The sequence below is a fragment of the Megalops cyprinoides genome, chromosome 19 (genome assembly GCF_013368585.1).
Source record: "Megalops cyprinoides isolate fMegCyp1 chromosome 19, fMegCyp1.pri, whole genome shotgun sequence".
Lineage (NCBI taxonomy): Eukaryota > Metazoa > Chordata > Actinopteri > Elopiformes > Megalopidae > Megalops > Megalops cyprinoides.
In genome coordinates, this window is record NC_050601.1 from 6763398 (window position 1) to 6790917 (window position 27520).

Genomic DNA, 27520 nt, shown 5'->3' on the forward strand with positions numbered 1-27520 from the left:
CAGTAGTGTCACATACTATCACATACTGTGATAGATACTGTGTGTCTTGGGTGGCACATGGGATACACATCAGATACTGTGTGTCTTGGGTGGCTTCTTGCCTTATGATCCAGTGTCACATCGCAAAATGGCAAACCACTGACCTCAGCTGCTCACTGCCCCACCCACGGCTGAGGCTTATTAACTTCCGTTCTGCGAGTATAGTGTTTATAAAGGGCTAAGTGAGGGGACGACAGCTGTGTGGCGTCCTGTGAAACTTTTCGTTTTGTCTTGGTGGGTGTGTGAATTTGCGAGCCGAACTGGAGACGGGAGGACACTCTCTGCTCTCTCATGCTCACACGTCCACACAGCCTTCTCTGTGAGGGCCACTGACTGACTCTCATCGATTTGTTATTTTTTTAAACTCGTTAATTCCTAACTTGGGCCAGGCCGAACTTGGATAACCGATAAACGCAGACCGTGACCATTTGAACTACACATGCATCACATAGCAGATAGAGGGGTCAGATCAATCCTGGAGTATAAAGATAACACCTTGGCACATTTTCTGAATTACTTTGCATGCCTGTGTGCTCCTAAAGACATGCTCTGTTAACTGCACTGTACAGTCACACACACATAGGGGTACACACAGATGCACAGTGACACACAAATACGGATCCAATATACCGATAGTCCGCGCACACCCACACACACAAAGACACAGCATTGAGCTCGGCTCCTTGTGTGTGTTTGTTGAGGTGTTGAGGCTGTATATGTCTGCACATGCTTGTGTTTGTGTGTCTGTGCCAACCAGGCTGCTTCTCGCTGCTCTGCTACCCACTCAGGTGTTCCTGTGTGCCAGCAACAAGCTTTTACACGTGCATATAGTTTGTTGTTTTTTTTGTTTTTTTTAACCAGTTTTCCGTTTTTGTTGTTATTTTGAGTCACTTTTCTAGAACATTACATTACATTATTGCCACTTAGCAGACGCTCATATTCAGAGCAACCTATATACAATAGGTTACAAGTTTATGTGTTTATACAGCTGAGTATTTCCTGATGCAATTATGGGTTAAGTACTTCGTCCAGGGGTACAACAGCAGTGCCCTAGCAAGGAATCGAACCAGCAACCTTTTCTGCTTCTTACCACAATGCCGCACTGCTGCCCTTAGTAATGTCAATAACACACAGCACAAAGAGTCACGTAAAGTAGCCTGCAGTGTGTCTGTGTCTCTCCCCGTTCCTAAATGGACGGACTCGCAGAGCAGAGTGTGCTGTACTCTCTGTTACGCTGGTGTTAATGGTGGTCGACAGAGTCTGCGTTAGACTGGCGTTTGTGGGGCGGTTGTGGCTCCGGTTGTGGCTCCGGTGTGTTCTCGGACAGAACCACGCGTCCCCACAGGCCCTTCTGCCCTGTGACTGAGCGCTGTGTGTCACTCCTCATGTCACTCACTGTGGTGTACAATTCCTTCGCATCTACTCATCTCACTTCAGAAAACAGTACAGATAAGAGGTCTGTGCGTATCCAGACAAGGCGCGGTGAATGAAAGTCCAGGCAAGCAGAGTGAATTATTAAACCGCTACGCTCCCGGTGTAGCGACAATGTCCTCTTCCTGGGAGTGTTGTCAAACAGAGCTTTGTTCTGGGTCTGATAGCGTATCAGTGCCCCTCCCATGTCCTGATCAGCGGCCCACACCTGTTGACAGGAATGATCTCGCGCGCACATCACGCGCGTTTCCTCGAGCGTTTGCAGCGCCGGGGAAAGTGAACAGGAAGCCGAACCGCTCGCTGCTCTGGGGCGTTGCGAACTGGACCGGATGTGACCGGGCCCGGACCGGGTTTTCCCCAGCAGAGCGCTAGTTTGCCGCCCTGCTGCTCTGGGGCGAGGCAGCTGCTGAAAGAAGCACCTGTGGGCGGGGTGATAGTGATCAGCCGCTCCGCTCGCCGTCGGCGGGCACTCGGATCAGCCAGGCAGATCCCACACGCGGCGCTGTGGTTCTGCAGTGCACCTGTGCGAAACAAACTCCCGTCTCTGCAGGAATCGAGATAATCTGTGCGCCCGCCCCGCTCTCTGAAATGCCACCGGCTGCATTCCCTAATGTCGCTGTGAGAGACCGGGCCGGTGCAGGCGCGTGGGTGGATTTCTGTTTGCATGCGCATGTGACAGTGTGTGTGGCTGTGTATGTGTGAGCTCTGTGTGTGCGCGCGCGCACTCATGCTGGCGTGTGTACATCCTGCTCAGAATGAAAACGTGAATGTGTGTGTGTATGTGTCAGTGCACAGGTGTTTGCTAGGGTGAAAGTGTGTGTATGAAGGTGAAAGTGTATGTATGGGTGTATTTGTCAAAATGAAATTCTGTAGTGAAAGCATGTTTGTGTGTGTGTGAGAGAGTGAGAGTGAGACAAGGTATTCATATCCATGAGTGTGTGTGTGTGTGTCTGTGTGTGTGTGAGTGTGTGTGTGAGTGTGTGTGTGAGTGTGTGTGTGTGTGTGTGTGTGTGTGTGTGTGTGTGTGTGTGTGTATATGTGTGTGTGTGAGAGAGAATCAGGGTATTCATATCCGTGAGGGGGCTGCTCAGATTGCTTGGGAGGCAAAAGAAGAGTTCAGAAGTTTTATATGCAGTGCTGATATCAGGCTGATAAATGGATAAATGATGGAGAGATGGCATCCATACGGACTGAGAAGGAAGAGAGAAGGAAGGGGAGACTTTAAAGATATAAAGAGAGAGATGGATAGAGACTCATACCGTTAAATGCATTTAATTTTGTTTCTTTTTTTCATTTGTTCCATATTACCCATAAATCTCGTAATCTTAATGCCACGCCTGTCCCCAGCTCTGTAACTGTAGTGACTGTATGCTGCCAGAGCTGAGGAGAGGGGTGGGAGAGTTTGGGTGAGGATTACGTAAGACGTTACAACAGTAACAGATTGCTGGGCGTGTATGCCTCATCAAAATCCCGTCCCCACTCCATACACCCTCTCCGGTGACCTCATATTGCCAGATGTAGACAGCTGGACTGAATCAGGGCTCCTTTGTGTGTGTGTGTGTGTGTGTGTGTGTGTGTGTGTGCGTGCGCGTGCGTGTATCTATCTGTCTTGTCTGTCTGTGTGTATGTGGTTGGAACAGGAAGGGATTTTGAGAGTGCCTTGGAGACTCTCGGTGGATGTGACCTTTTCTCCATTGCTTTCTGGAAACAGTATTTCCAGTGTGCCTTTCTTAGGGTTACAGGGGCAGAGGAGGATGTCTCTCCCCGAAACGCACTCCCCCACCCCTCTTCTGCAGCCGCCTGCCGCACGCCGCCTGAGCATTACTGCGGTTCTCCCTCCGTCTTTCACTCCCTGTTTGTTTGCTAATCGTATAACACTCGCTAAGTATTCGGGGTGAGGGCCGCCGGGTCACTGATACTCCTTGAGAAATCTGAAGGATTAGGGCCTCTGCGGCAGTACAGCGCTCAGTGCTGCGCTCTGGTGGTCAACGGTGGCATTACAGCAGCGTTGGTGTTTTTTGTGCAGTCGAAAGGCAGGGGGAGGGTTGTGTTTCCACCGGATTCTGGTAGTGGTTCAGTGGTGTTGTGATCAGCCTAGCCTTCCACTGCCGGCTTGTGTTTGCATGCTCATCGTAGAGGGTTTCTTCTTTTTCTTTTTTCATTCATTGATAGTCTATGCTATGTTTCTGTGCGTTAGTCCCTGAATGTGTGTGTGTGTGTGACAGGTGGAAAAATGTGTGTTGTATGTCTGTCAGTCTCTCTCTCTCTCTCTCTCTCTCTCTCTCTCTCTCTATCCCTCCTTCTCCCTCTCATACTGCAGGGCTATCTGAGAGTAACTCTATCCAGTGCAGCACAGGTGATATGAGTCTGGATATAGAGCTTTGGGCCAGCTGGCTGTGCTATTTAAAACAGAGAGAGAACCCGGGGGGGTTGGGGGGGGGGCAGAGCTAACATTCTGGAAGAGCCTCAGAGAGAAGGGGGCCCATCCAGTCCAATTAGTATGGCACTTGTTTACCTCACTTAGGGCTGAGGTGGAGGGAGTGAGAAGAACTACATTCACCTGAGTTTACCCAGCATGCTCTCTGGTTTCAATGACGTCACAGTCGCAACATGCAGTCGGTTGGTTGGCTGTCCAACATCCACTGTGTTCACGTCGCAGAATGGCAGATCTTTGGTAACATAGCAATGTGTGCCTGTGGCAGCACAGTATAAAAGACGAGGAGAGGTACAGCTTCCCACAGCAGTGTAATGTGGCAGCAAATGGCAATGGAGCTGTGAGGCAGAGTATTGTGGGTTACCAGCATTGTCCTTCCCTTGTTCTGACTCCGTAATTGTATAGCCTCAGATCCATACTTCTCTTTCTGTGCAATCTGATAAAGGCCACTGTCATGGCTTCAGAATGATTTTAGGGAAATATAATGACATTTTTGTGAACTCCAGCAGCAGTGGCAACCAGGCCGCTCTCCCTCTATTGAGACTCTTCACCTGGCTGTAAGGTGGTGCCCGTGGACAGGGCAGCAGAGGTGTTTCCACTGCTTCAGTGGGTCTGGCTGAAATGGATTACAGCCCGCTGTGTGATGTTCAGGGGTTAGCGCAGCAGGGGTTAGCGTGGCGCGGTCGGGTTCGATAAGCCGCACGTTCCGCGTGACTCCCGCATGGGGATGTTGCAGCGGGAAGCTGTTAAAATGTCGATGCCGTTTCCTGTTTCTCATTAAAGTGAGAAGTCGCAGAGCATGTTCGGTCACACTGTGCCATTTCTGCACCCCGAGCCTGCGCGGAAGTGTGCACTGTGGGATAGCGTGTACCTGTGGGGTAGTGTGCACTGTGGGACATTGTGCATCCACCAGGTAGTTTTCACCTATTGGGCAGTGTACATTACAGGATAGTGTGCTCCGCACAATAGTGTACACCAGCGGACCGGTTTCGTATAGACAATAATTTCCCGGACCGGCCGTCGGGGAAGGAGGGGGGGTTGCATGTTGGAGAGTGTCACGACACGACCGGAATGTCGATTACGCCTATAAGTTTAGTGTGGCCGCTTTTTCATAACATTTTAGTTTAAGTAGGTCCAACGTGATGGATATTATTAAAAAAACGTTTTAAGTGCACATTTCTCTCAATGACCATGTACTAAAAACACTGCAACCTGAAGTGTGTTCCTTATGTCCAGTCTGCTCCGTAAATGTCATTTTTGTTGCCGTCATTGCGGAAAACCCCGCTTCACAGAGATAGGGTGTTGGAAATGGAAGCAACGTTTTCAGTGCCCCGCGGTTGGGGACCGCTGGTGTACACAATGGAGTAGTGTACGCCTTGTGTGCACCTACTGAGCACAGACATGGACTTCATTTTGAGATGCAGAAAAAAAAATGCCAATTTGTTTGCTCTTTGATTGCTATCATCTTCATGTTCTTTGGTTTGTGGCCAGCTACCCACCCTAAATGCTGACTGATTTGACATTAGTTTGACATCCCTTAATTTTCCATTACGCATACATTCACTGCTAGCTCATTAGTGATTTGTGCCATTGAATGTAGAAAGGCCATACCATAGCAAAGCCATACCATTAGGTATTGTGTGCCGTAGTCGTTTTACAGCAAACGTCTGTACGTGTTAGTCAGTGACGGGAGCTCAGTAAATATGGCTGCCCGGAATCCTTTTTAACTGCAGCACAGGGGTGTGTTTATGATGTCACACAGAAGGCCAGAGTTTGTGAATTGTTGGGGCACAGGGACAATGGAGAGGCAGGCAGGCACAGGGTGTGTGTGTGTGTGTGTGTGTGTGTGTGTGTGTGTGTGTGTGTATGTGTGTGTGTGTGTGTGTGTGTCTGTGTGTATGCATATGTATCTTCATGGTTGTGTACGTGTGTGCGTGTGCGTGTGTGTGCATGTGCACATGTGCATGTGTGTGCATGCATGCATGCCTGCGTGCGTGCGTGCACACGTATGTGTGTGTGCGTGTATGTATGTATGTGCGTGTGTGTCTGTGTCTGTGTGTGTGTGTGTGTGTGTGTGTGTGTGTGTGTGTGTGTGTGGAGCAGGCGCAGTGGGAGCGGGGTGGGTGGAGCCGCGCGTGCTGTGACGGTGACGGGGGACTCCGTCTGAATGAGTGACTGAAGGAGCAGCTGGGCAGCTGAGCTCAGTCAGAGCCTGCACACCGTCCGCTGTGTCTGCGGGCACTCCTCACCTCCTGCAGGACCACCGCGGCACCCACAACAGCCTCCTTTTTCCCCTGCAATCTCATGGAGTTTAACTTTGTGCTTCTCTAAAATGCTCTGGCTTTTTTGTTTGAAGACCAGGTTAGCCATCCGGTGCCAGAGGCGGCGCTGCTTGCTGTTGGAGCATGTGTTTTAAAAGCCTCCCTTGGACTTTCCCCAAAGGACAGCCACTGAAAATGAGAAAGCGGATTATTTTTTTCCTAACATCTCTGTGAAATAGTTCTTTTTTAAACATCTGCTAACAGGATTTGGACCTTTTTATTACTGTTACGAAGCTATTGGTGCAACTTTTCACGGGACCCGTTGGGACTTTTTGAAAGATTTATTTTCAAACAAGACTCGCATCACCATGCTGGACACCAACCCGTGCCTCCGCATTGACCCCACCTCCCTAGGCGCTCCACCAATCAGAGACAACCTGGAGAAGCAAGGAATGCGATTGGGCTATGAGAGGCATGCCTGTCACAGCCTGAGGGAAGGTGGGGCTCGCATTACACATGCTTACTTGAAATAGGGAAGGAGGGGGGGGAGTCAGCGACACCTGCCAGTGGCCTTGATGTATGGTTTTGTTTTTACTGACATCACAGGGAGCATCTGCCGGTTCACAGAATCTGATATTATCTCCCACGTAACTTACTGTAAACGTTTCGCCTACAGGACGAGTGAGAAGGAAAGTTCTCCCGCCTTTCTCGGTTCTGCGAAAGCGTTAATGTGTCCGTTTCCTTAGGGGGACCGTGCGTCCCTCGTGGGTCGGGTTAAAATGTGCCGAACGCAGGCCCATGTCGGCTCCCGGTGCCAAACGGGGGACCAGACACACACAACCACACTGCATGTGGTGACAGCCATTGGGCTGCTTCAGTGGCGCGGGGGTGCTGACTCATTTTCGGGCACTGTGACTGTTCACACAGTGCAGCAGCCCAAGCCTTAGATTTCTGAAATGTAGCACTTTTAGTGGGTCTTGATTTACAGTAATACTTATAAGCCATCAGCGAGACAGAGGTTGTGTTTCCCTGGATTACAGTGTGGACAGAAATAGATTCTGTTGGGGGGGTGGGGGGGGTGATGATGGTGTAAGAATGAGAGGGAGTTTGGAAGACGTACACGGTGGAAGTCAAATTTGGGTTCATGGATTGGACAGGTTGAGATAAAGGCAGAGGCTTGCTAATTTCTGTGAAAAAGATGGTGAAAGACTGACTTCCTAACAACAGTCTGTGTGTTGCAGTGGTATCATATGCACATGAGTCTGGTGTTGTTGCGTGTGTCTGTCACGTGGTGCAGTGTGTGCCTTGAGTTGTCAGCTGTGTGTTTGTGTGTGGTTGTGTGCTAGAGTGAGACATAGTGTTAATATTTGTGTGTGTGATTGTGTTGTTTTTGAGGGTGTGTGTGTGTGTGTGTGTATGTGTATGCATGTGTTCACGTCCATGTGTGTATGTGCATATGTGTGTGTGTTTGTGTGCTCGTGTGTATGTGCACGTGTGTGTGTTTGCAGGCACGTGTGTATGTGCAAGCGTAAGTGCGTATGCATGTGCGTTTGTGTGTGCACGCGTGTATGTGTGTATGCATATGCATCTGCATGGTTGTGTACGTGTGTGCGTGTGTGTGTGAGAGATCTATCTGCGACAGCGGACCCTGTGAGGATTGAGATGAAGGTGGCGTGGTGTCAGTGCAGAAGCATGTGGAGGCGTGCTGTGTCCCCAGAGCTGCCCCACCATCAGCAGCAGTGTGAACAGAGGCGGCAGGACAGCTGAGTGCCAGAGCCTGACCTCTGACTGAACGACAGCCCCTGCCCCAGCCTCACCCGGGCCTCCCAGCCCTGGAGGGAACACAGGCGTCCTCCCCCGCCGGCCACTGTTATCTTTGTCTGCTTCGGTCTAATTTCAGCATTTAGGTTTTTGTTGAAATGATGAGAACGTGGTTCCGCTTTGCAGAATATTCATATTGGGTGTGGGTGGGGAGAGTGGTTGCTGTGTCGCTCAGAGCTGTGAAAACAAGAAAGAGACATGCTGAGTTTAGTGTCAGGCCCCAGAGGCAGGTTCCTTCTCTGTGGCTTTGCAGGGCCACTTACACACACACACACACACACACACACACACACACACATGCATACTTCTGCTTCGCATACACTTTGCTCACACTCTGCACCTGAGATCCTCACTGACACACACGCTCTGTTCTTCTTTATCAGTGTGTATGAGTGCGCTCAGACAAACACATTATTGGGCTCTGTAGCCAGTTCAGTATATCATCGCTTCCTGTGAACAACTAACCTTAGGGTCAGCTACCTGTCATACCACAGGTGTCCTGTAGGGGGAGTGAGCCCTGTGGGAGTGTTGATCAGCTTCCTTGCACACTTGTGATTGCACAGCGACGCTTCCTTGCACAGGGTCTGATCAGACAGCCCTCATGCCCACACACTACAGCAGAGGCCTGTTTGTGAGGATGTGTGAAACATTCAGACTGAAACACATGCTGGTTCATTTCTTCCATTACCAGTGGACACTGATGATGTGTTTTTCCCTGGTTTACGCAGGTGGTCTAGGTCATTTCAGAGGCTTATCTTCACTGTACATTTATTGTACCTGTAGGCTCGAATGCACATTCCTACAAGTACTCACACACACAAAGGGGATTTTCAAACTGAGAAGCACAGAAAAGAGAAGAGGATCTGATGTGACTTGTGATATGTTTTGTTTGGGTATTTTTAGCCTGAAGGCTAATGGTACGTGATTGGGTGTCCTTACTTCAGTATCTGTTTGACACTTACTCAGAACAGCTCTTTTCTCTGCTTTGTTTGAGAAGGCCTCAGTCACCTATGTGATGGGGGGATGAGGCTTCAAACCCCGGATTGGCTGGTGCTGTCAATCACTAAATTGTGTGAACCAATCAAAAGGCTTTGTTCTCTATGGCAAAGCACTTTGATTGGTCCAGCTCAGTCAGTTGACAGTTCATGGCAGCCCCACTCATTATGTGGTTCATGGACCCTCATTCTCATCAGCAGAGGATCCTACAGTCTCTGTCAGGGTGTGTAACATGGGTATGACACTTTAACGTGGACACTACTCTATTTTTTTAATCCCCCCTAAAACACTGCCATTCCATCCACGCCCCTGATGGCCACAGTGTCCCTGATTGGCAGATGCACATTCTTCAGAACTCTGTTGGGTAGAACTTTAAAGCACTACTGCAGCTGTTGGGGTTTTAAAAACATGCCAGTTTAGACTCTTAGGTATGTCTTCCTGTTTTGAGATGACGTTGAAAGGGGCTGTACAGTAATTTGCCTGCAATACGGAAGTTCTCTCTCTCTCTCTCTCTCTCTCTCTCTCTTTCTCACACACACATACACACACGCCTCTCTCCTGCTATCTCTCTCTCTTTGCGGTAAGTTGTACAGAAACTGAAAAGCTACAAACTCACAGCCGTTTAAAGAAAGTTGAAGTAACAGGAAGTGTGCTAGCAGCACCCCCCGCCCCCCCCCCGCATTTCCCCTCCCAGTCTGTGATAACCTCTCGCTGCTGTCAGAGAGGCGGTGGGAGGAAGAGGAAAGAGGCAGCCGGGGAGAGCACATCGGTAGTGCTCCGCGTCCGCTCGACCCCTCGACTCGCTGCTCCCGGTGTGACCCGCTCCCGGTGTGACCCGCTCCCGGTGTGACCTGCTCCCGGTGTGACCCGCACCGCGCCTCGGGGTGGAGGTCGTTTAGCGGGGCTGTGTTGGATGCGTTTTGGATGTGCGCTCACTCTCTGCTCCTCCTCTGTCCCTCTCCCCCCGTCTCCCATGCAGTTCTCCAGCTCAAGCTCCAGCAGAGACGGACCCGCGAGGAGCTGGTCAGCCAGGGAATCATGCCACGTAAGTCCACCCTGCCGTGTTGCCGTTCACCCTATACACAAACACACACACATCGGACACATGCACAGGCCTTTTCCCTCGTCTACCCTGAGAGCTGGTGCCATGGCTGCTTGTCTCATTTGTGGACGCTGTTTGACAAGAGTGGGGCTGGTGTCCCGACTCTGACAGGCTCACCTGTTCAGTGTATTCTGTTCTAAAAAGTTAACAGTTGCTCTGTTCTGAAAAGTCTAACTTCTGTTTATTCGTTGTAATGAAGTTTCAGGTGCTCTGGATACAAAGTTGAAAAGTATTTTGAAAACGGGCGCCAGGGAAACGGCAGTTTTTTAGCTGGATGAACTAAGCACATTTTACCCGCTAACAGGTTGTGAGTTTTGGTGAATGTTCGGTACAAACAGCCAAACGCGTTTCCTGGATTTGTGTTCTGAGAGTCGTCTTGGGTGCCCTTACGAGCAGCATCCTCACACCTGTGGTCAGAACAGTTTCGTCTTGTCTGTCTGATGCCGCTCGTTTGCAGTCGGGTTTCGTCCTCCGATCGAAAGACACTCGGCTTGTGTTAGCTGCCGGTTCAGTGTGGAGATCTCCTGAGAGGCTGCAGGACAGGGGGCAGACTCACCTGTCGACCCTAATCATTCCAGACCGGCCAGCTTTGCTGCGCTCAGCGCTAACATTACAGGGTTTCCCAGCTCTGTTCTGTTCTTGTTTTCTCCCGCTCTGGTCCTGCTCATCGTCTCATTCGACGCGAGGGCGATTTAAAGGTGCGAGTTCCCCTCTCTGCTTCTCAGGAGCGAATGGGTGTGAAGCTGGTGTCGGCCGCAGGCGCCGGCGTGAGAGAGGCTGCGAGGTGGCGCAGACGGAGTGCCAGAGGCAGTAAAGGCCACCCGTGCCCGTTTCGGTTCATGTTTTTTTGGGGTGACATTGGCATTTAGACGCTCTTACCCAGAGCAACTTACGTCAGTGACAGTGTTACCCATTTATACAGTATGATATTTACTGAGGCAGTTTGGGGTTAAGTACTTTGCCCAAGGCTACAACAGCAGTGCCCCAGTGGGGAGTTGAACCGGTCACAAGTCCTGCTCCTTAACCACTATGCTACACTGCCGTCCCTATTATTATTATTATTATTGCTTATTGGACTTATTGGACCTATTGGAGTGCATTAGAGGACTATGGCCACCAGTACGAGAAGAAAATAGTTCAAATGTCCTGTTCAAATGTACGAATGTGTAGAATATAAATAAAGCCATTTCCGGTGTTGGAAGAAATATGTAGTAGAGCAGTAAGGAGCCCAGAGTTCGGTAGTAAAGGCCTTTAAGTGCTGCATCCCAGGTAACTGAGCTGGTGCTGTCGGTTGGGCTGGCCGGTGCAGATTTTCTTGTTATAATGTACTTCCATATTCACAATAGCACTGTCTGGTACAGCTCTGTGTGACTGACGGTTGGCACACACTCGGATGTGGTCCGTCTTTTTGTGTATGCTGCTGTTGCGACCTTGCAAGATGTCTGGATAAGAGTGTCTGTCAAGTGACAAAATGTCAATGGGCCTGTCATGCGGTAAGTCCGCTGGGTTGTGATCTGTTTTGCACCCGGGCACTTGGTGTTTTGAGCCACGGAGGGCTTTATGTTCTGTCAGTTGTTTTGTTCTTGATGTTGTTGCTTGCTGATCAGTAATTAAAGGCTGCCAATTATGGGAAATTGCGCACTTGAAAAGGATGATCCAGCGACTGCCTGAGCCCAGGTCCTGCTTTAGCCCGTATGGTGCATCCTGGCTTCAGAACAGTCACCGGGTCACCATGAGCATTCGATACGTGCTGGCTGCAGACACCAGACTCAGACCGGTCCTAAAAGGCAACCGCAGCCAAGCGATCCTGGACACAGGTGTGATGTCCATCCAGCTCGCCTCCACGCAGTTACGGTTAAGCCTGGGTTTAGAGTTGGGGAACTGACTGGCATTTTGGCCGGGCCTGCCTGCGCGCGGCCGGACCCCCCCCCCCCCCTTCAGCGGGCGGTTATCAGGTCAGCCAGCTTCCCGTTTTGTGTCCAGTTCCCTTTTCCTTTCTGCTCATCGGAAGATCGGCCTCAGCTCTGCGGGTGGAAGCAGGCAGCCGCCGTGTGTGGGATAGATCGGACCGTACTGAACCCAAAACCAGATGCTCCGAGCGCTGACCCTGGGTCAGTTTCAACTCGTATAACAGTTTTCTAGAAGGATTACAGGTACCCCGCAGCAGTAGAGGATGTTCCCTGAATTTATATGTAAAAGAAGTTGAACTCCATTGAGTAGATGGTGCTTTCCATACTAAATCCACTGTCACTGTGTGATTTGTCTGCATGCTGTAATAATACCAGCCTGGTATTATTTCTGTACCATTGTTGTGCGATTTCTGCCCTGCTGTAAACCGATGGGTTAATCTTGGATCAGCCTCTGGGAGCAGCAACAGTACTACAGCACACTGAACCCCAGGAGGGCTGCTCTCATCTGATCTTTACAGTGTTTTTCCTCTGCCTGCAGACACTTTTTTTTTTTTTTTTGGGCTGGTTTCTTGGGCAACCTCTACTGGAGGTGTGTCCTCCATGTGACACCACTACTCTAGCCAATCAGGGACAGAAGGAAGCAAGTGCCTGCACCATGAAAGCAACAGCCCCTGCCATTGTGATTATTATGTAAGATAAGATTTTCACGCAGGTGGCCCATGGTAGCCACAGGTATGTGCACGCACCCAAATGTATTAATTATCGCTAAAAAGACAACAGGGGCATCAAGGAAATCCCTTCTCTGTGCAATTCTAAATGTCTTCCTACAGGTGGTCATGTGACTGCACACTAAGTCTCGTCTCCTGTCAGGGCTCAAAGTCACTTCTGCTGTGAAACCCTCCACTCCCACCAATGTCCTCAAAGATTTAAAACATTTCATCTCCGTTTTCATCTTCTTTCCTGGGTTTGATGATATACAGTCCCAGTCAAAGGTTTGGGCACACCTGATTAAGATCATGGAAAACATGCACTCAAAGACTATTTGATCCGACTTATGTTTTAAATGCTTGAACTGTGTTTCTTAGGCATCAGCTTCACTATTTATATTTGCTGTGTATGAACTTCTTTCCAAAAAACAAACATATTTTTGGCTCCTTTGAAGAATCTAAAATATAAGATGGTTTTGATTTGTTTAACACTTTTTTTGGTCAGTGCATAACCCCTTTTGTATTATTACATAGTTTTGGTGTCTGTTATTCTAAAATGTCTAGAACAGTAAAAATAAAGAAAGCCCCTCTGAGAGTAGGTGTGCCCAAACTTTTGACTGGTACTGTATATTCCCCCTGCTTTTTCCCTCTTTGCCGAGTTTGGATAAAAGCTGAGCTGGGGCACCAGTGGACTGACAGTTCTGGGGCTATGGAGGGCACAGCGCCGCTTCACTGGCAGCTCATCTTAAACGTAATTTAACTCAAAGGAAAAAAAAGGCAATGACTGTTGCACCCTCTGTATAAAAATAATTCTGTACATAATGGAAAAGCAATCAAAAGGCTGATTGAGTCTGTTTTTAGCAGACACCTGTAAGAGATACGGGTTGCCTTGGTGAGGGCAGGCAGATCAGTTTTATTAAGCAGAAAAAAAGACAGCTGAGCCCTCATAATGCCGTTCGTGCCGGCCTTCGTTTAAAAGTGCGGGGATTATGTTGCCTTCAGAATGCCGCGAGCGTAAAACTTTTGGCCACAGCAAAGGGCGAGCCTCTGAGACTAGATTTCCTAGATGCAGTCTCTTTTAGTAAACAGGCGAGGCTTTTTTTTTTTGTTTTTTTTGAGTTCCTTCTTTCGTTTTTGGCCCGTTTCACTGGTTGGCCACTCCTCTGTTGATTCGAACAGAATGGGCAGAGTGCCAGGACCATGCTAATTTCGTGTCCCTTAACTGCAAACAACAGCACATTCCTGCGTTGACGGTTAAGTAACGATTTGAAACGGAACCGCACAGCCATAATTATCGAAGGCAGCAATGAGTCATCCGTTAATTCTTGTGTCAATTCTCTACCCGTTCTGTTGTTTTATTTTTTTTTTTGGTGCTGTGCTTTTTCATGTACCTCAGCTACACGCCTCTGAGTCAGGTAGCATGGGGGTCTGCAGTCTGAAGGCCACGGCCCTCTCTGGCTGTAAGCTTGGTATGGTGAAGGCCTGTGTAACACACGATTTCATTTCTTACAGCTCTGTAAGATGAAATCTGCGTGCGTTCACGGCTTGTGGCAGCGAAGGGTGTGTTCGTTTCGCCCAGAGGGACACACCAGGCTATAATAAGCGGCTTGGGTGATACACTACCTTTGAGTCTATTAATAACAGGGCAGAGACACCCTTGCACGCCACACACATCTGCTCAAAGCTACACGGAGAGTTGCCCACACAACGCGCACACACCCACACTCTCAGATGTATACAGTGTACGTGTGCTCACGATCATGCTGTTGTACACAGGATACAGTACAGAAGCACACACTCACCACTGTCTTTGGAGGGAATTGACACACTCACCCCTGTTTTTTTTGGAGGGGGGGGGGGGGTTCTCACACACACCCCTGTCTTTGCAGAGACTTTTCACACTCAACCATGTCTTTGTGTGAACTTAACACACTCACCCCTGTTTTCCTGGGGACTTTTCACACTCATTTCCATTGGTTTTATCTCCACATAATTACAATAGATTTGCCACTCCTGACCGCAGTCAGACAGAAATCCCCCTTAAACCCGTGGGGGTTAACAGTTTAACTCGCTGCGCTCTCTGGCTGGTACTGCGTCTGACTGCCGGAGCAGAAGTGGTAGTGCTTACAGGAAGCCCAGGACAGGATGTGAAACGGGGAAGAGAGTGACAGTGAGTTTGAGGTTTAGAGCAGATAAAGAACCAGAGTAACAACATGGCACAAACACAATGGCTGACTCTGTGCAGGCAGGGAAATAGCACTCCCAGTGGTAGTCCTCTAGCCCTGTTGGAACCAGGACTGGCTCAAACGGCCGTGCTCTAGGAGGGCTGCTTCCATCCCTGGTGTGCAGCAGGGTGTCTGAGGCCTGGTCCTGGAAGGCCGCACCGTCTTTAGGCCTTTACCCCAGCTGGAAGCCGAACCCCCCACGCCACTGTTGGCTTGATTAACAGTGTAATTCAAGCGTAGATTCGCTCCCTTGTCCTGAAGGCGTTAGCTGTATAAAGCGAGCTGGAACCCCTGCTGTTAATGCAGCCCTCCAGTACAGAAGCTGAGAGGTTGTAGGTCCTGCCCCAAAGACTATGGCCTTGCATGTGACTTTGTGTGAGGATAGCCTTCCAGCGCTGGGAGGGTTAGCAGTGGTGGTTAGGTCTTGAGTGAGTAGCAGCTCAGCTACCACCGCTGCAGAATGACTGGAGATGGTGTGTTTTAGCGTGTCTCAGTTAGCTTTCACTCAGAGCCGTACAGCAGAAGCGTAGGTGCTGTTACTGAGAGGTGTCTGTGAGTCACAGCGAAGCGGAAAGCCTGCGTATGCCGACAGCGCCGCGTCCGTTCCCTCCGCATTACGACACGAGACACCGATACCCCGGGAGCAGTGCGTTCTGGGTAGCCATCACAGCGAGCGGCGGAGGGTGGTGATGTGCGCACTCGGGCGGATAAACAGGGGCTTTTCGCGCTGACCTCATCCTCCCACCCCGGGGCGACCCAGAGGGGGGTTGTGGAGGGACGAGCGCATTCTGATCACCAGCTCAGCTCGGTGGTGGAATCCCAACCCCCCCCCCCCCCAGCGTCCGGGGGCCAGCAAATGCTCATCGGAGTGAACTCAGGCTTGAGACGCACACCAGGGCGCTCCCTGTGGCCACTGATCCGGGATCAGCCTGTCCCTGCTCTGTTCCTGCTGTCTCGGCGTTCAGAGCGCACAAGCAGCTGATAGTAAAATCTCGCTTCCTGCATGCTGAGAAAGAGGAAGGTGAGGGATCATCTCCAAATGTCACAGCACCTGCTGGCCTCCCACCGGCCCCAAAGAGCGCCGAGGGCACAGCAAAGAGGCGTGCACTCACAGTTTTACACGTTCATGTACATTCACTCACACCTTCACACGTTATCGCTCATAAACACATACACGCGTTAAGTCTCTCATGCGCACGCAAACAGTACTTCTCTCTCTCTCTGACACACACACACACACGCATACGCACACTAATGCACGCACTGACCCTTGTTCGTAGACACTAACCCACAAAATCCCCTAGTGTCACATATTCAGTCAAACATATAAGCAGTTTAATGATGACAATGGGCCATTCTTTCCGACTAGGGCTATCATTCAGCCATACACGCTCACACACAACCACACACGGTTATATATACACACTCATACACATAAACAGATACACACAGATATAAATACACATGCATGCATAAATACACACATGCACACATACCCATGCTTCAGTTCAGCCATCCAGAAATATGTGCGATTTCATGCGTATGCGTTATTAGTGAGTTCTGGAATAAACGCAGTATTTCTGTAATCTGTAGCTCAGTAGGCTTTGCAGTGAATGCATATGAGGCTGTTGTGCCAGTGTTGCTGAGACACAGTAAGGTGAACTTGCTCGTTTTTGTGCTTACCTTGTCTCAGTTTCAGTTTTTGTATGCCCTGTTCTCCCTGTAGAAAAAGCACCTTTGCTTTTCCTTGACATCTCAGATTCATCTTATCGTAAATTAAAGGGATCATTAGCTTTGAGGATGAGTTCATCTCTTTATCTCTGAGATTCGGCCGCTTTCCGTTTATCCAGTGACATTTTAAAACGCGGTGCGTTTCCACACTTCACGCTGGCGCAGATCGAGGTGACTGATGTTTGTGTCGGTGGCTGGTTAGCTCCATACTCATACCTATCTGAAGCCTGCTGGCACAGAGTCTAGATGCGCCCCAGTATCACTTTAATATAACTGCCGAGCCATATTGGCAGATGTTTCAAACATCTTTCTCACGCAAGTGCAGGGAAAGTTTCTCTCCCCCAATAGCTCATATTTGTCATGGTCGCACAGTCATCAAATCGTTGGCAGAAAGATGGTGCGGAGCACAGCGACTTTAATTAATATCATTAAAAACTTTAATGTATAATCTATACCTCCCTCTATAACTCCTTAATTATGTCATATCCAGATTCTTTAAAATGGATCCACTGGCACAGTAAAAGCAAGTAGATGTCATAGCAAACGTACGCTAAGCAAAAACAGCATGAAAGAATATTGTTGGCTGAACACACCCTCAGCAGTTTAGTATCTTGGTGCATTTTTATAGAAAAACAAGCTTTGTGTGTTTCGGACTTGCATTCTCATGCTCAGTGTGAAATGTATCTGAAGTGGCCTAGAGGCTAAACCTCTTAGTTGTATTGCCTTAAGCACATAAAGCTGTTGTTTGCTAGTTTAAATCCACATTAGTTCGCTTTGCCACATTGCAACACCCACTGCCAAAATGTCACCTTTGAGTGAATTGTTCCACAGGGACAACGTGACGGACTGTTCGCAGAGAGCTTTCACAGAGAAAACGCCCCCCCTCTAGATTGTATCAGGGTTGAGTGTGTTTGATCAGGGAGCGGAAACCCTAATAACCTACAGAGAAAAGTTGCTCAACATCCGGTGCGCTATTTTTGGTGATATTTCTTTAGTGTTTTGATTGTCCTTGTAGAATGGTATGTACGGTAGGTGTCTGGGGCAGGACACACACCCCTCCCCCACGATCATGGAGAGACATGCCTCCTGATACTAGGATGTGATTGGGTAGTTCAGTGCGTGACAGCCAGGGCAGCACACCCTCTCTGAGGAGAGCAGGTAGGCTGGGTCGCACTAAGGAGTGAATTCTTTATTATAGCACATCTCCACTTCTAAGACTCCACCGGCAGCTCAGATCATTCTGTATAAACTCGAGAGTTCACTTTTGGCATCTGAAACTGTGGTGATGTAGGGCCTCATTTTCACAACAGCGCAGTTTTATTGTGCCCATAGTTTCTGATTTCATCCCTCTCTGAATAGTGCAGCAGTGCGCCATTCTTTTTGATTACGCCACAAGGCAATAATGGCAAAGGTTCATAACGTATTTGCCACCGAGCTCATAAAAACTGTTTAGTGGCCTCCTTATTTTGGCCCTCTCATTGTCTGCGTTGAGGTACCATGGGTGCCACTTTCCAGTAAGCCTCCCCCCCTTCTCTCTCTCTTTTTCTCTTTCTCTTCCTCTTCCTCTTAAATTAAGATTAAAATACAAACAAGCTTAAATGGTATGACCACACAGATCCACAGTATTGTGGATCATGCTTCATGTTAATATGGCAAAATTATAGAAAACAGTTGTTAACCTCCTGACTAACTTAATAAAACGTCCCTACACACCTCCTTAAATTTTAAAATGTATTTTGAAACTTTCGCCTTTCCTTTATATTGTAAGTATCTCTCTCTCTCTCTCTCTCCCCCCAGCGCTGAAAAGTCCAGCTGCCTTTCACGAACAGAGGAGGAGCCTGGAGCGAGCACGGGTGAGACTCTCTCTCTCTCTCTCTCTCTCTCTCTCTCTCATTTCGGGCCCTTGCGCCCACAGCGCAGCCGTTTGCACAGAGGCTAACACAGCGGCTGCTCACACCTCCTCTCTGAAAACGCCAGACTGAGTCAGTTCTGCTGCAGAGCAGGCTGAGATATCATCTCATGAAAAATCTGAATAAAATGCGTTGCTCTTACTGTTGCTGTTATTATTAACCCTCTTTTCCTCTTTCCCGGATTCTCTCCGTGGTCCGCTGACCACATGCAAATTTCTGTCTCATGTTAACCCTCTGCCTCTTCCTCTCCTTCCCACTCTCATTTCTCGCTCGTTCTCTCCCTCTCCTTCCCACTCTCATTTCTCGCTCGTTCTCTCTCCCTCTCCTTCCCACTCTCATTTCTCGCTCGTTCTCTCTCCCTCTCTTAAACCCTTGGTACCCCTGTACAGACGGAAGACTATCTGAAGAGGAAGATCAGAAGTCGGCCGGAGAGGTCAGAGCTGGTGAGGATGCACATTCTCGAAGGTGAGTGTCACTGGCCAGGCACAGCTGCACCCCCACACAGGGGTACGCGCTTCGGTAAGAGGGGTGTAACGGGTTCTGGGATCCGTGCTCATGCCACCGTGTGCTGTGGTGTGTGCAGAGACGTCGGCGGAGCCCTCCCTCCAGGCCAAACAGCTGCAGCTGAAACGAGCCCGTCTGGCCGACGACCTCAACGACAAGATCTCCCACCGGCCCGGGCCGATGGAGCTGATCCACAAGAATATCCTGCCGGTCCACTGCAGCCTGAAGCAAGCGCTCATGGGTACTGCCAGACCCACTGTCTGCCCACACAGTCAAGCATGGACTCATAACCCTGCACACACAGACACACAGGCTTGGATAGCCCTTCACATACGCAAACACATGCACTCATAGCCCTGCATGCACAAGCACACAGGCCATGGTAGATCTGCATGCACATGCACACACACATACACACACACACACACACACACACACACACACACATGCGCACACAGGTGCTTATACAGACAAACATGTACCCATCTGCGTCGGACAGACGCTCAGAATCACTCATAAGCATAATCACACCATATTTATATTCATATACTGTCTTCAGCCAAGCATCCTCCCAGCCGTCCCAGCTGTTCATTACAGCTAGAAGAAAGGTTCACATTACAGCAGTCAATTTCATTATCACCCATACGCCGCCTGTACAGACAATTTCAAGCGCCCAGCTTCTGCAGTTCAAACAGAAACTCACCCTTTAAATGCATGTTTAACACGCTCATTACCGTGTGCGTTCCGTGTGTATACAGGCTGCCCTTTTACTCAACCCTCCCTGCAGAAGCGGGCAATGAGAGTCCCTCCTCTGTAATCATAATCAAATGTGCATTAATATCCCGGAGCCACGGTGGCTTGCCCTCCCAGGAAATCACGCTATTGATTTAAAAACGGGGGGGATTAATCAAATCCCGGTAATGTGCTATTAATGATAGCGATGATTCGCAGCTGCCTCCACACAGACAGGCTCCTGTCAGCGAGCGTGGGGCGGTAACGATAACCATCGAACAGGCAGTGACATGTCGGCCGCCCTCCGCGGCGGCGGGGTAATAAAACTCCATTGCGCTGGCTTAATGCCCGCCGCCGAGCCGCCCGCTCTCGCGGGTAATGACATCGCCTCGGTAATCAGGGTAATGCCACCGCCGTCCGCGGGAGCCTCTCTGTCATCAGACGGCGATAACCGTTACGAAGCGGTGTCATGTTCGGAATGCTGATGCTGGCATCTCCCCCCCCCCCCCCCCCGCCCCCCGAATTCGCTCTCTCCCTCTCTCAGAGACAGACTTCCCTAAGGTGGCGGGGGAGAGCTCCTCATTCGACGAGGATAGCAGCGACGCCCTCTCCCCAGACCAGCCGGCCAGTCATGACTCGCCACTGGGCCCCGCCCCCTTGCCCTCGCCCCCCGACACACTCACCCACAGCAGCAACCCCTCACCCACACAGGTACGTCTTTACGGATAAATAACGAACACACAAATGTTTCACTTTTATTACATTAAATAACTGCAGCCACTCCGCGCTGCTTTCACAGGCATGTAGATGGTGCCCTCTCTGTGTGCATTAGCAGGTCTTGTGCACCGCATGCTGCTTCTGTTGGCATTTTCTCTGTGATCTGGTCCTAGACTTTTCCTAATCCAGCTCTTCCATGTCCTCAGTTCCTCTCTCAGCCCCTGCCTCCACCACCTCCCCCCACTTCTGCGCCTTCCCCGCCGCAGAAGCTGACCAATGGAATCGCGACACCCGCGGCTTCCAAGCCCACGCCGGCGCTGATCAAGGTTAGTGGCAGCAGTTAACTGATTGAGACTTTCATTTAGTGACCTTGCCAGAGTACTCTGTGTTTCCCTCTCGCTCTCTCTCTCTCTCTCTCTCACACACACACACACACACATACACACACACACACACACACACACATACAATCAATCCTCATTCTCTTTTTTCTCTGTTTCTTGCTCTCTTTTTTTGCACTCTCACCCCCACCAGCAGTCTCAGTCCAAGCCCGGCTCTGACCGGCCACCTCAGCGCACCAAGAAGCCCAAGGAGAGTAAGCCCAAGGTGAAGAAGCTCAAGTACCACCAGTACATCCCCCCCGACCAGAAGGCGGAGCGAGAGCCGCCCCCCCAGCTGGACTCCACCTACGCCAAGATCCTGCACCAGCAGCAGCTTTTCCTGCAGCTCCAGATCATCAACCAGCAGCAGCAGCACTACAACTACCACACCATCCTGCCCGCCCCGCCCAAGTGAGTATATAACTACCACACCATCCTGCCCGCCCCGCCCAAGTGAGTATATAACTACCACACCATCCTGCCCGCCCCGTCCAAGTGAGTATATAACTACCACACCATCCTGCCCGCCCCGCCCAAGTGAGTATATAACTACCACACCATCCTGCCCGCCCCGCCCAAGTGAGTATATAACTACCACACCATCCTGCCCGCCCCACCCAAGTGAGTATATAACTACCACACCATCCTGCCCGCCCCGCCCAAGTGAGTATATAACTACCACACCATCCTGCCTGCCCCACCCAAGTGAGTATATAACTACCGCACCATCCTACCCGCCCCGCCCCGCCCCGCCCAAGTGAGTATATAACTACCGCACCATCCTGCCCGCCCCGCCCAAGTTAGTACAGCTACCATACACCTTACCTGCCCTGCCCATCTCTCTGTCAGGGTTCTACACAATCACCCTACCTGCCTTGCCCATGTTAGTGTGTGTTTTTGTCCATCTGTACTGTTACCACATTACTTTTCCTGCTGTGGTATGAAGATTGTCTTCATCTGTCTCTCCAGACCCCCAGCAGATCAGCAGCCCTCTTCCAACACTGGCCCCTCTCCTTCTCGGACTGGCCCTACCCCTACACCAGCTTCCTCCAATCAGAGTGGGCTAAACCGTCAGATCCACACTCTGGCCAAACCTGGACCTTTGCCCCCGAATCTGGATGAGTTCAAGGTGAGCCAGCGTTATGTAAGACGATCGCAGTTCTCCACACTGTAATATGAAACCCTGTTCAGTTTCACTAGAGAATTGGGCTTGCACGTCAAAGATGTTGATATAATCATGAGATGATGATCTTTGTGTCGCGCCCCCAGGTGGCGGAACTGAAACACGAGCTGAAGCTACGAGGTTTGCCCGTGTCGGGCACGAAGAATGACCTAATCGAGAGACTGAAGAACTTCCAGGAACAGAACGGAGGCGCTACAGCACCAGCGGCCACGTCGGTGGGCGGGGCTCCGAAAACCAACCAACCGCAGCAGCAGCAACAGCAGCAGTTAACCCAGCCTGCTGGCACCTCCCCCATTTTGGGAGGAGCCACTGTTCTGCACCAACCAGGAGAAGGGGGCATGGTGGTTGCAGCTTTCCCATTTGTGGCCACAGTCGGGGCAGGCGGGGCCAGAACTGCAGCTCCACCCCCTGTAATGCACTTTGGCAGCACAAGCTCCTCCCCACCTGCATCTCCCACCCCCTCCGATCGCTCGCTGGCTGGAATGAGCCCGGATGAGACAAGCTGTAATGGAGATGCGTTTGGGGAGATGGTAGGATTTTCTGTCTTACTGTAATTCTGTTAAGACTTGAGGTTTCTGTTTTTGTTGAGGCAGTAATGATAATCGAGCAGCAGAATAATGGTGTGGGCAGGGAGCAGTGTTTGTGATTGGAAGCCAGGGGAGGCACTGCTGTTTTTCGCTAGAAAAGGGTGCTTTACTGGAATGGCGTCAGCCCGTGAAAGGGACCTTATGTTAAAATGCAAGCGATGCAGTGCAAAGTGAATAATGTAGATAATGACTGCTAGTTTATTTCTGCTTGCCTGCTCCTCTGTCTCTCTCTTTACCTTTAACCTTCTGTCTGTATTCACTGGTTTGCTTTCGCTCTTCATTCCCAAAACAGGTTAGCTCCCCTCTCACCCAGCTGAGCCTCCATCCCTCCCCCCAGCACCCCGTCACGGTCAAAGAAGAGAGCCCGGGCCCCTCCGCCACCTGCCGCTTCTCACAGCACGCTCCGCGGGCGGCGGCGGTGGACAAGGACCAGATGCTGCAGGAGAAGGACAAGCAGATCGAGGAGCTGACGCGCATGCTGCGGCAGAAGCAGCGGCTGGTGGAGACCCTGCGGCTGCAGCTGGAGCAGGGCAAGCGGGGCGAGGCGGGCGACGGGGCCGGTGCCGGGGTCAGGGTGAAGGAGGAGCCCCGCGAGGCCCCCGGGGACGCCCCCTCCTCCTGCTGCCACCTCCGGCCCTTCTCCCCCCCGGACCTCCTCAACGGGGACACCATCAGGGTGACCGTCAAGCAGGAGGACGAGGACGAGGTGGAGGAGATGCAGCCCGAGATGGCGCAGGCCCCAGACCAGACACAGACGCAGCAGCAGGCGGCGCGGTCCGAGCAGCAGACGCAGCCGCCTGCGCAGTTCGAGCAGCTGCAGATGCAGCATCAGCAGCCGGTGCAGCTGCAACTGCTGCAGGACCTTCTCCTGCAGCAGAACAGCCAGAGGCACTTGGAGCAGCAGCAACAGCAGCAACAGCAAAAACACACGCAGCAGCAGCAGAAGAAGAAGAAGTCCCAGAAGCAGCAGCAGCAGCAGAAACAGGACCTGCAGTCGCAGCAGGTCAGTAGCTTTGCAGTACCTGCCGTTTCCCGGGTATAGCAGGATCGTGCTGCGCTATGATCTGCATGCAGGGAGGCATTTTAACGCGTGGCAACACAATTCAGAGCCGGCGACTGGCTTAACACCAGTGCCACTTATCGGAGTAATCCCTTGATGTCTCTCACGGTCCACGCTGTGCAAAACTCCAAGCCTAACACAATAATGATTTGATTACTGTTATCAATTCCAGGACATTTTTTGGATACTCTGCTGTTTGTTTATTTAGTCATGCCGTGGCGTGAGCCTGGTGACGTGTGTCCCTCCTCTTCGCCAGGTGTCCCAGGTGTTTCTCAACCAGCAGTTCGGCACTTCTGTCTCCGCCCCCTCCTTCTCATTGGACCTCCTCAAGGCGCAGCCCACCCCGACCCTCCTGACGGACAGCAACGGCAACCAGTTCCTGATCGCTCTGACCAATCACAACACAGATGGCCAGGGCAGTGGAGCCCCTGAGGGCAAATCCAGTGGACACGCTAAACTGCAGGTATTCAGAAGCACAAGCCCGAGTGTTTCACAGAAGAGCACAGAGAGGTGGTATGGTATGCTGCAAGCAACAACCCGACTTTTGTCTTGGACCATTGCAATTGCAGTAGTGTGGTCATGCCCTCTGTTTAAGGCCTTTCTTATTGTTCACCTGCTCAGCAGTTGTGATACACCATGGCATGTGTAGTTAATCTCACACTACCCTAATCTCTCTTCATTTTTCGTCCATCAGAGGTTGAAGTCCACTCCCACCAAGTTTCCCAGCCAATCACCACCTCAGCTGGCCAGTACTGATAACCAGTCAAAACAACAGCTGCAGCCCAGCATCACCGATCAGCCAGTCAGAAAGGTAAGAAAAGGTCGTTGGCTGTGCTCCAAGGAAGTAATGACTTTTGTGTTTATTTCTGTAAGGATGCTTGCAGGGTGCTCAACTCAAATTTGTTTCATTTAGTGCCCTGTTGTGTGATTAGGTAATGTTTCAAACACAAGGCATGTGGCTCACCCTGGGTACAGGTGCCTGTTGAACAAATTAATAACTGAATGGCATTGCTTAGCCTGCCACGAATAATCATAATGGTCTTCACTTTCATGATGAGTCTGAACAGACTGACCAAAACATTCATCTAGTTAATATAATTGATTGGTCCTACTTTCTTTCTCGTTATCTCTACCCCAGGGACAAAAGGCGGGGCTGCATGTGTCAACCAATTGCTCAGAGGGGGCGGTTCTGTCTTTCTCTGCTCCACCCAATCTCCAGCCGTTCTTTCTGAGTGATGACTCTGCCCCCTCTGGAAACCAGGCCCCCTCCTCCCCTCCTCATACGGTAATTGCAGGCTGTGTGTGTAGTTTCAGTGAGGAGTCCATGTCAGTTTGAGTCAGTGTTCCTGTGAGTAACACCCGTTTTTATGTCTGTGACTCACAGCCAGGATGTAATGTGTCAAGGGGTGTTAACGTAGGGTGTTTCCCCCTCTCTCCCCTACAGGTGGAGGTATGTTCTGGGCTGGACCAGCACGCTCTGTTCGGCCCCCCCTCTCCACCCCCTAAAGAGACCTGCCCCTCCACGCAGCACGGCAAGGTACTGGATATCCTCCTCTGTCTCACACAGCGAGGCTCCGTTTTCTGTCAGTGTGTCTGGGGTTTGTCCGGCCCGTAGGTATTCTCGGTTTTACCAAATAAGTTTCCTGTCGTTCCCTGTTCCCGATTTTCTGCGGTGAAGGCTCTCCCAGCCCTGCCCAAAGCGCGCACATGGGCGTATCCCAGCAAAATGAGTCACGCCGCTTTACTGCATGATTCTGTACCATTAGTCATCATGTCTCCTTCTGCCTGCAGGAGAACGGCTCTGCTCAGCACATGGACGATCTGTTCGACATCCTGATTCAGAGCGGAGGTAAGGGAGCAATGAGCGTCTCTGTGCACACACCTCAATCTCTCACTCTGCTTTGGTTATGATTACATTACATTACATTATTGGCATTAGCATTATACTTACATAGATTAAAATTTTTTACATGTTACCCCTTTACACAGCTGGATATTTACTGAGTTACAACAGCAGTGCTCCAGCGGGGAATCGAACCAGCAACCTTTTGGTTACAAGTGCTGCTCCTTATCACTATGCTATACTGCCACCCCATATATTATAATAAGCAAGCCTCAGTTTTTGTCCTTTAGCTGTGCAGTGTGAAGTCATGCAGTTTTTTTCAGGTAATGGTATGATGGTTGACAGGTGCTGGTTAAGAATTGGCCCTGCTTGTATATCTCTTCATCCATATATGTCCCTCTTTCTTGTCTCCTCCAGAAATCTCAGCCAGCTTCAAGGCAGACCCCGACCCCTCTCTGTCCCGCCTTCGCCCCAACACCCCTCCCCCTTCGCCCGCCCCCGCCTCCGCCGCCCCTGAGCCTGTGACTGTCCAGCAGCCACCAGGAGACGAGCCGCAGCCCCCGCCCCCCGGAGACCAGCACGGAACGGGCACGGGAAGCGGGCGTCTGGAGGACTTCCTGGAGAGCACCACCGGGAAGCCGCTGCTGGGGGTGGAGCCTGGCGGGCCGCTGACTTTGATTGATGACCTCCACAGCCAAATGCTGAGCACTTCCAGTATCTTGGACCATCCCCCTTCCCCCATGGACACTTGCGAGTTGAGCTTCACCCCGCACCACCCAGGACTGGATTTCGGAGACCCCGCCCTGGACAGCATGGACTGGTTGGACATCACGATGGGCGGGGGTGGCAGTACGGGGACGGGACTCGCCCCCCTCAGCTCCCACACACCCCCCAGCGTATTCTCCGCTGACTTTTTGGACAGTTCTGACCTGCAGCTGCATTGGGACTCCTGCTTATAGCTGGGTGGACCTGCACTCTCCCTCACAAAACACGAAGGCTCTTAGTCCTCCTTTATGGACGCACTTACTCATATAAAGCCTAGCTCCTCTCACACAGACACACCATAAACTGGTCCTCTCACTTTGTCTCTCCCTCTCTCTCTTCCATCACTGTCCCTGTCTCTCTGTATCTCCCTCCCTCTCGTACACACCTGAGCGGTAAATTCAGATCTCCTCTCTCACAAATACGCTGCACTTGAATCCAGAGCTGTTGATTTAGACCAGGCTTCACAAAGAAACGATCACGTGCTCCTTCAGCTGGCCCTGTAACCATATATATATATATATAATATATAATATATAATATATAATATATATATATAACAATATATTATATATATATATAATATATATATGTATATATATCTGAACCATGTTTCCATCACTATGCTGTACTGTACTGTATCAGTACATTGCCAACAGAGACCAGTCCTCTTTTTAACAGCCTCAACCAAACTATGATATAACTCTCATCAGTAATTGAAAACAGATGACATGGTGCATAAGTAGATGCATTTTTGAATACATTCTGTTTGTGCAAATAAGCAGTTACACGTACTTGGTAACTGTACCGTTGGCTTGCTGATCATTCCTGCATTCAGCCAGCAGGTTTGTTATGAAAATAGGTCAGTCTGGCCTTTTGTGGTTCCAGTAACAGACACTCCTGGGTCCTCCCAGGCTGTAGGGGGGGGTCAGGTGCTGTCAGCCAGTAAATGTTGTGAGAATGGGACTATCCATGTCTATGGAAGAAGAAACACACGCACAGTCAGACACACACACACACACTTGAGTGCATGCACGCACACAGAGTTAACGTCATTGCACACTGAAGTTAGTTTATATTTGAGTGCCACTCGCTGGACTGGGCTCAGTAGGAATCCAGCATCACAGAGAGGAGTGAGGACAAGCATATATATATATATATATATATATATATCCCCACGCCAGC

General features: G+C 50.5%; 1 protein-coding gene across 2 annotated transcripts in view; it reads left to right on the forward strand.

The window, feature by feature from the left end:
• Positions 1-26881, forward strand: part of mrtfaa (myocardin related transcription factor Aa) — a 38116-nt gene extending 11235 nt beyond the window's left edge. Inside the window, exons 1-17 of one of the 2 annotated variants that reach the window (XM_036552586.1) lie at positions 6340-6663; positions 9962-10027; positions 18455-18510; positions 18957-19032; positions 19151-19312; positions 20348-20514; positions 20727-20846; positions 21055-21311; positions 21870-22029; positions 22170-22613; positions 22963-23673; positions 23987-24193; positions 24425-24541; positions 24869-25015; positions 25175-25267; positions 25522-25579; positions 25991-26881. In XM_036552586.1, the coding sequence (XP_036408479.1) occupies positions 6534-6663; positions 9962-10027; positions 18455-18510; positions 18957-19032; positions 19151-19312; positions 20348-20514; positions 20727-20846; positions 21055-21311; positions 21870-22029; positions 22170-22613; positions 22963-23673; positions 23987-24193; positions 24425-24541; positions 24869-25015; positions 25175-25267; positions 25522-25579; positions 25991-26532 (3513 nt within the window). In that variant the 5' untranslated portion in view covers positions 6340-6533 and the 3' untranslated portion in view covers positions 26533-26881. Of the gene's footprint in view, positions 1-6339; positions 6664-9961; positions 10028-18454; positions 18511-18956; positions 19033-19150; positions 19313-20347; positions 20515-20726; positions 20847-21054; positions 21312-21869; positions 22030-22169; positions 22614-22962; positions 23674-23986; positions 24194-24424; positions 24542-24868; positions 25016-25174; positions 25268-25521; positions 25580-25990 lie in introns of those variants that run through there. The other variant, XM_036552585.1, reaches the window with a different exon arrangement.
• The last annotated feature ends 639 nt before the right edge of the window (positions 26882-27520 follow it).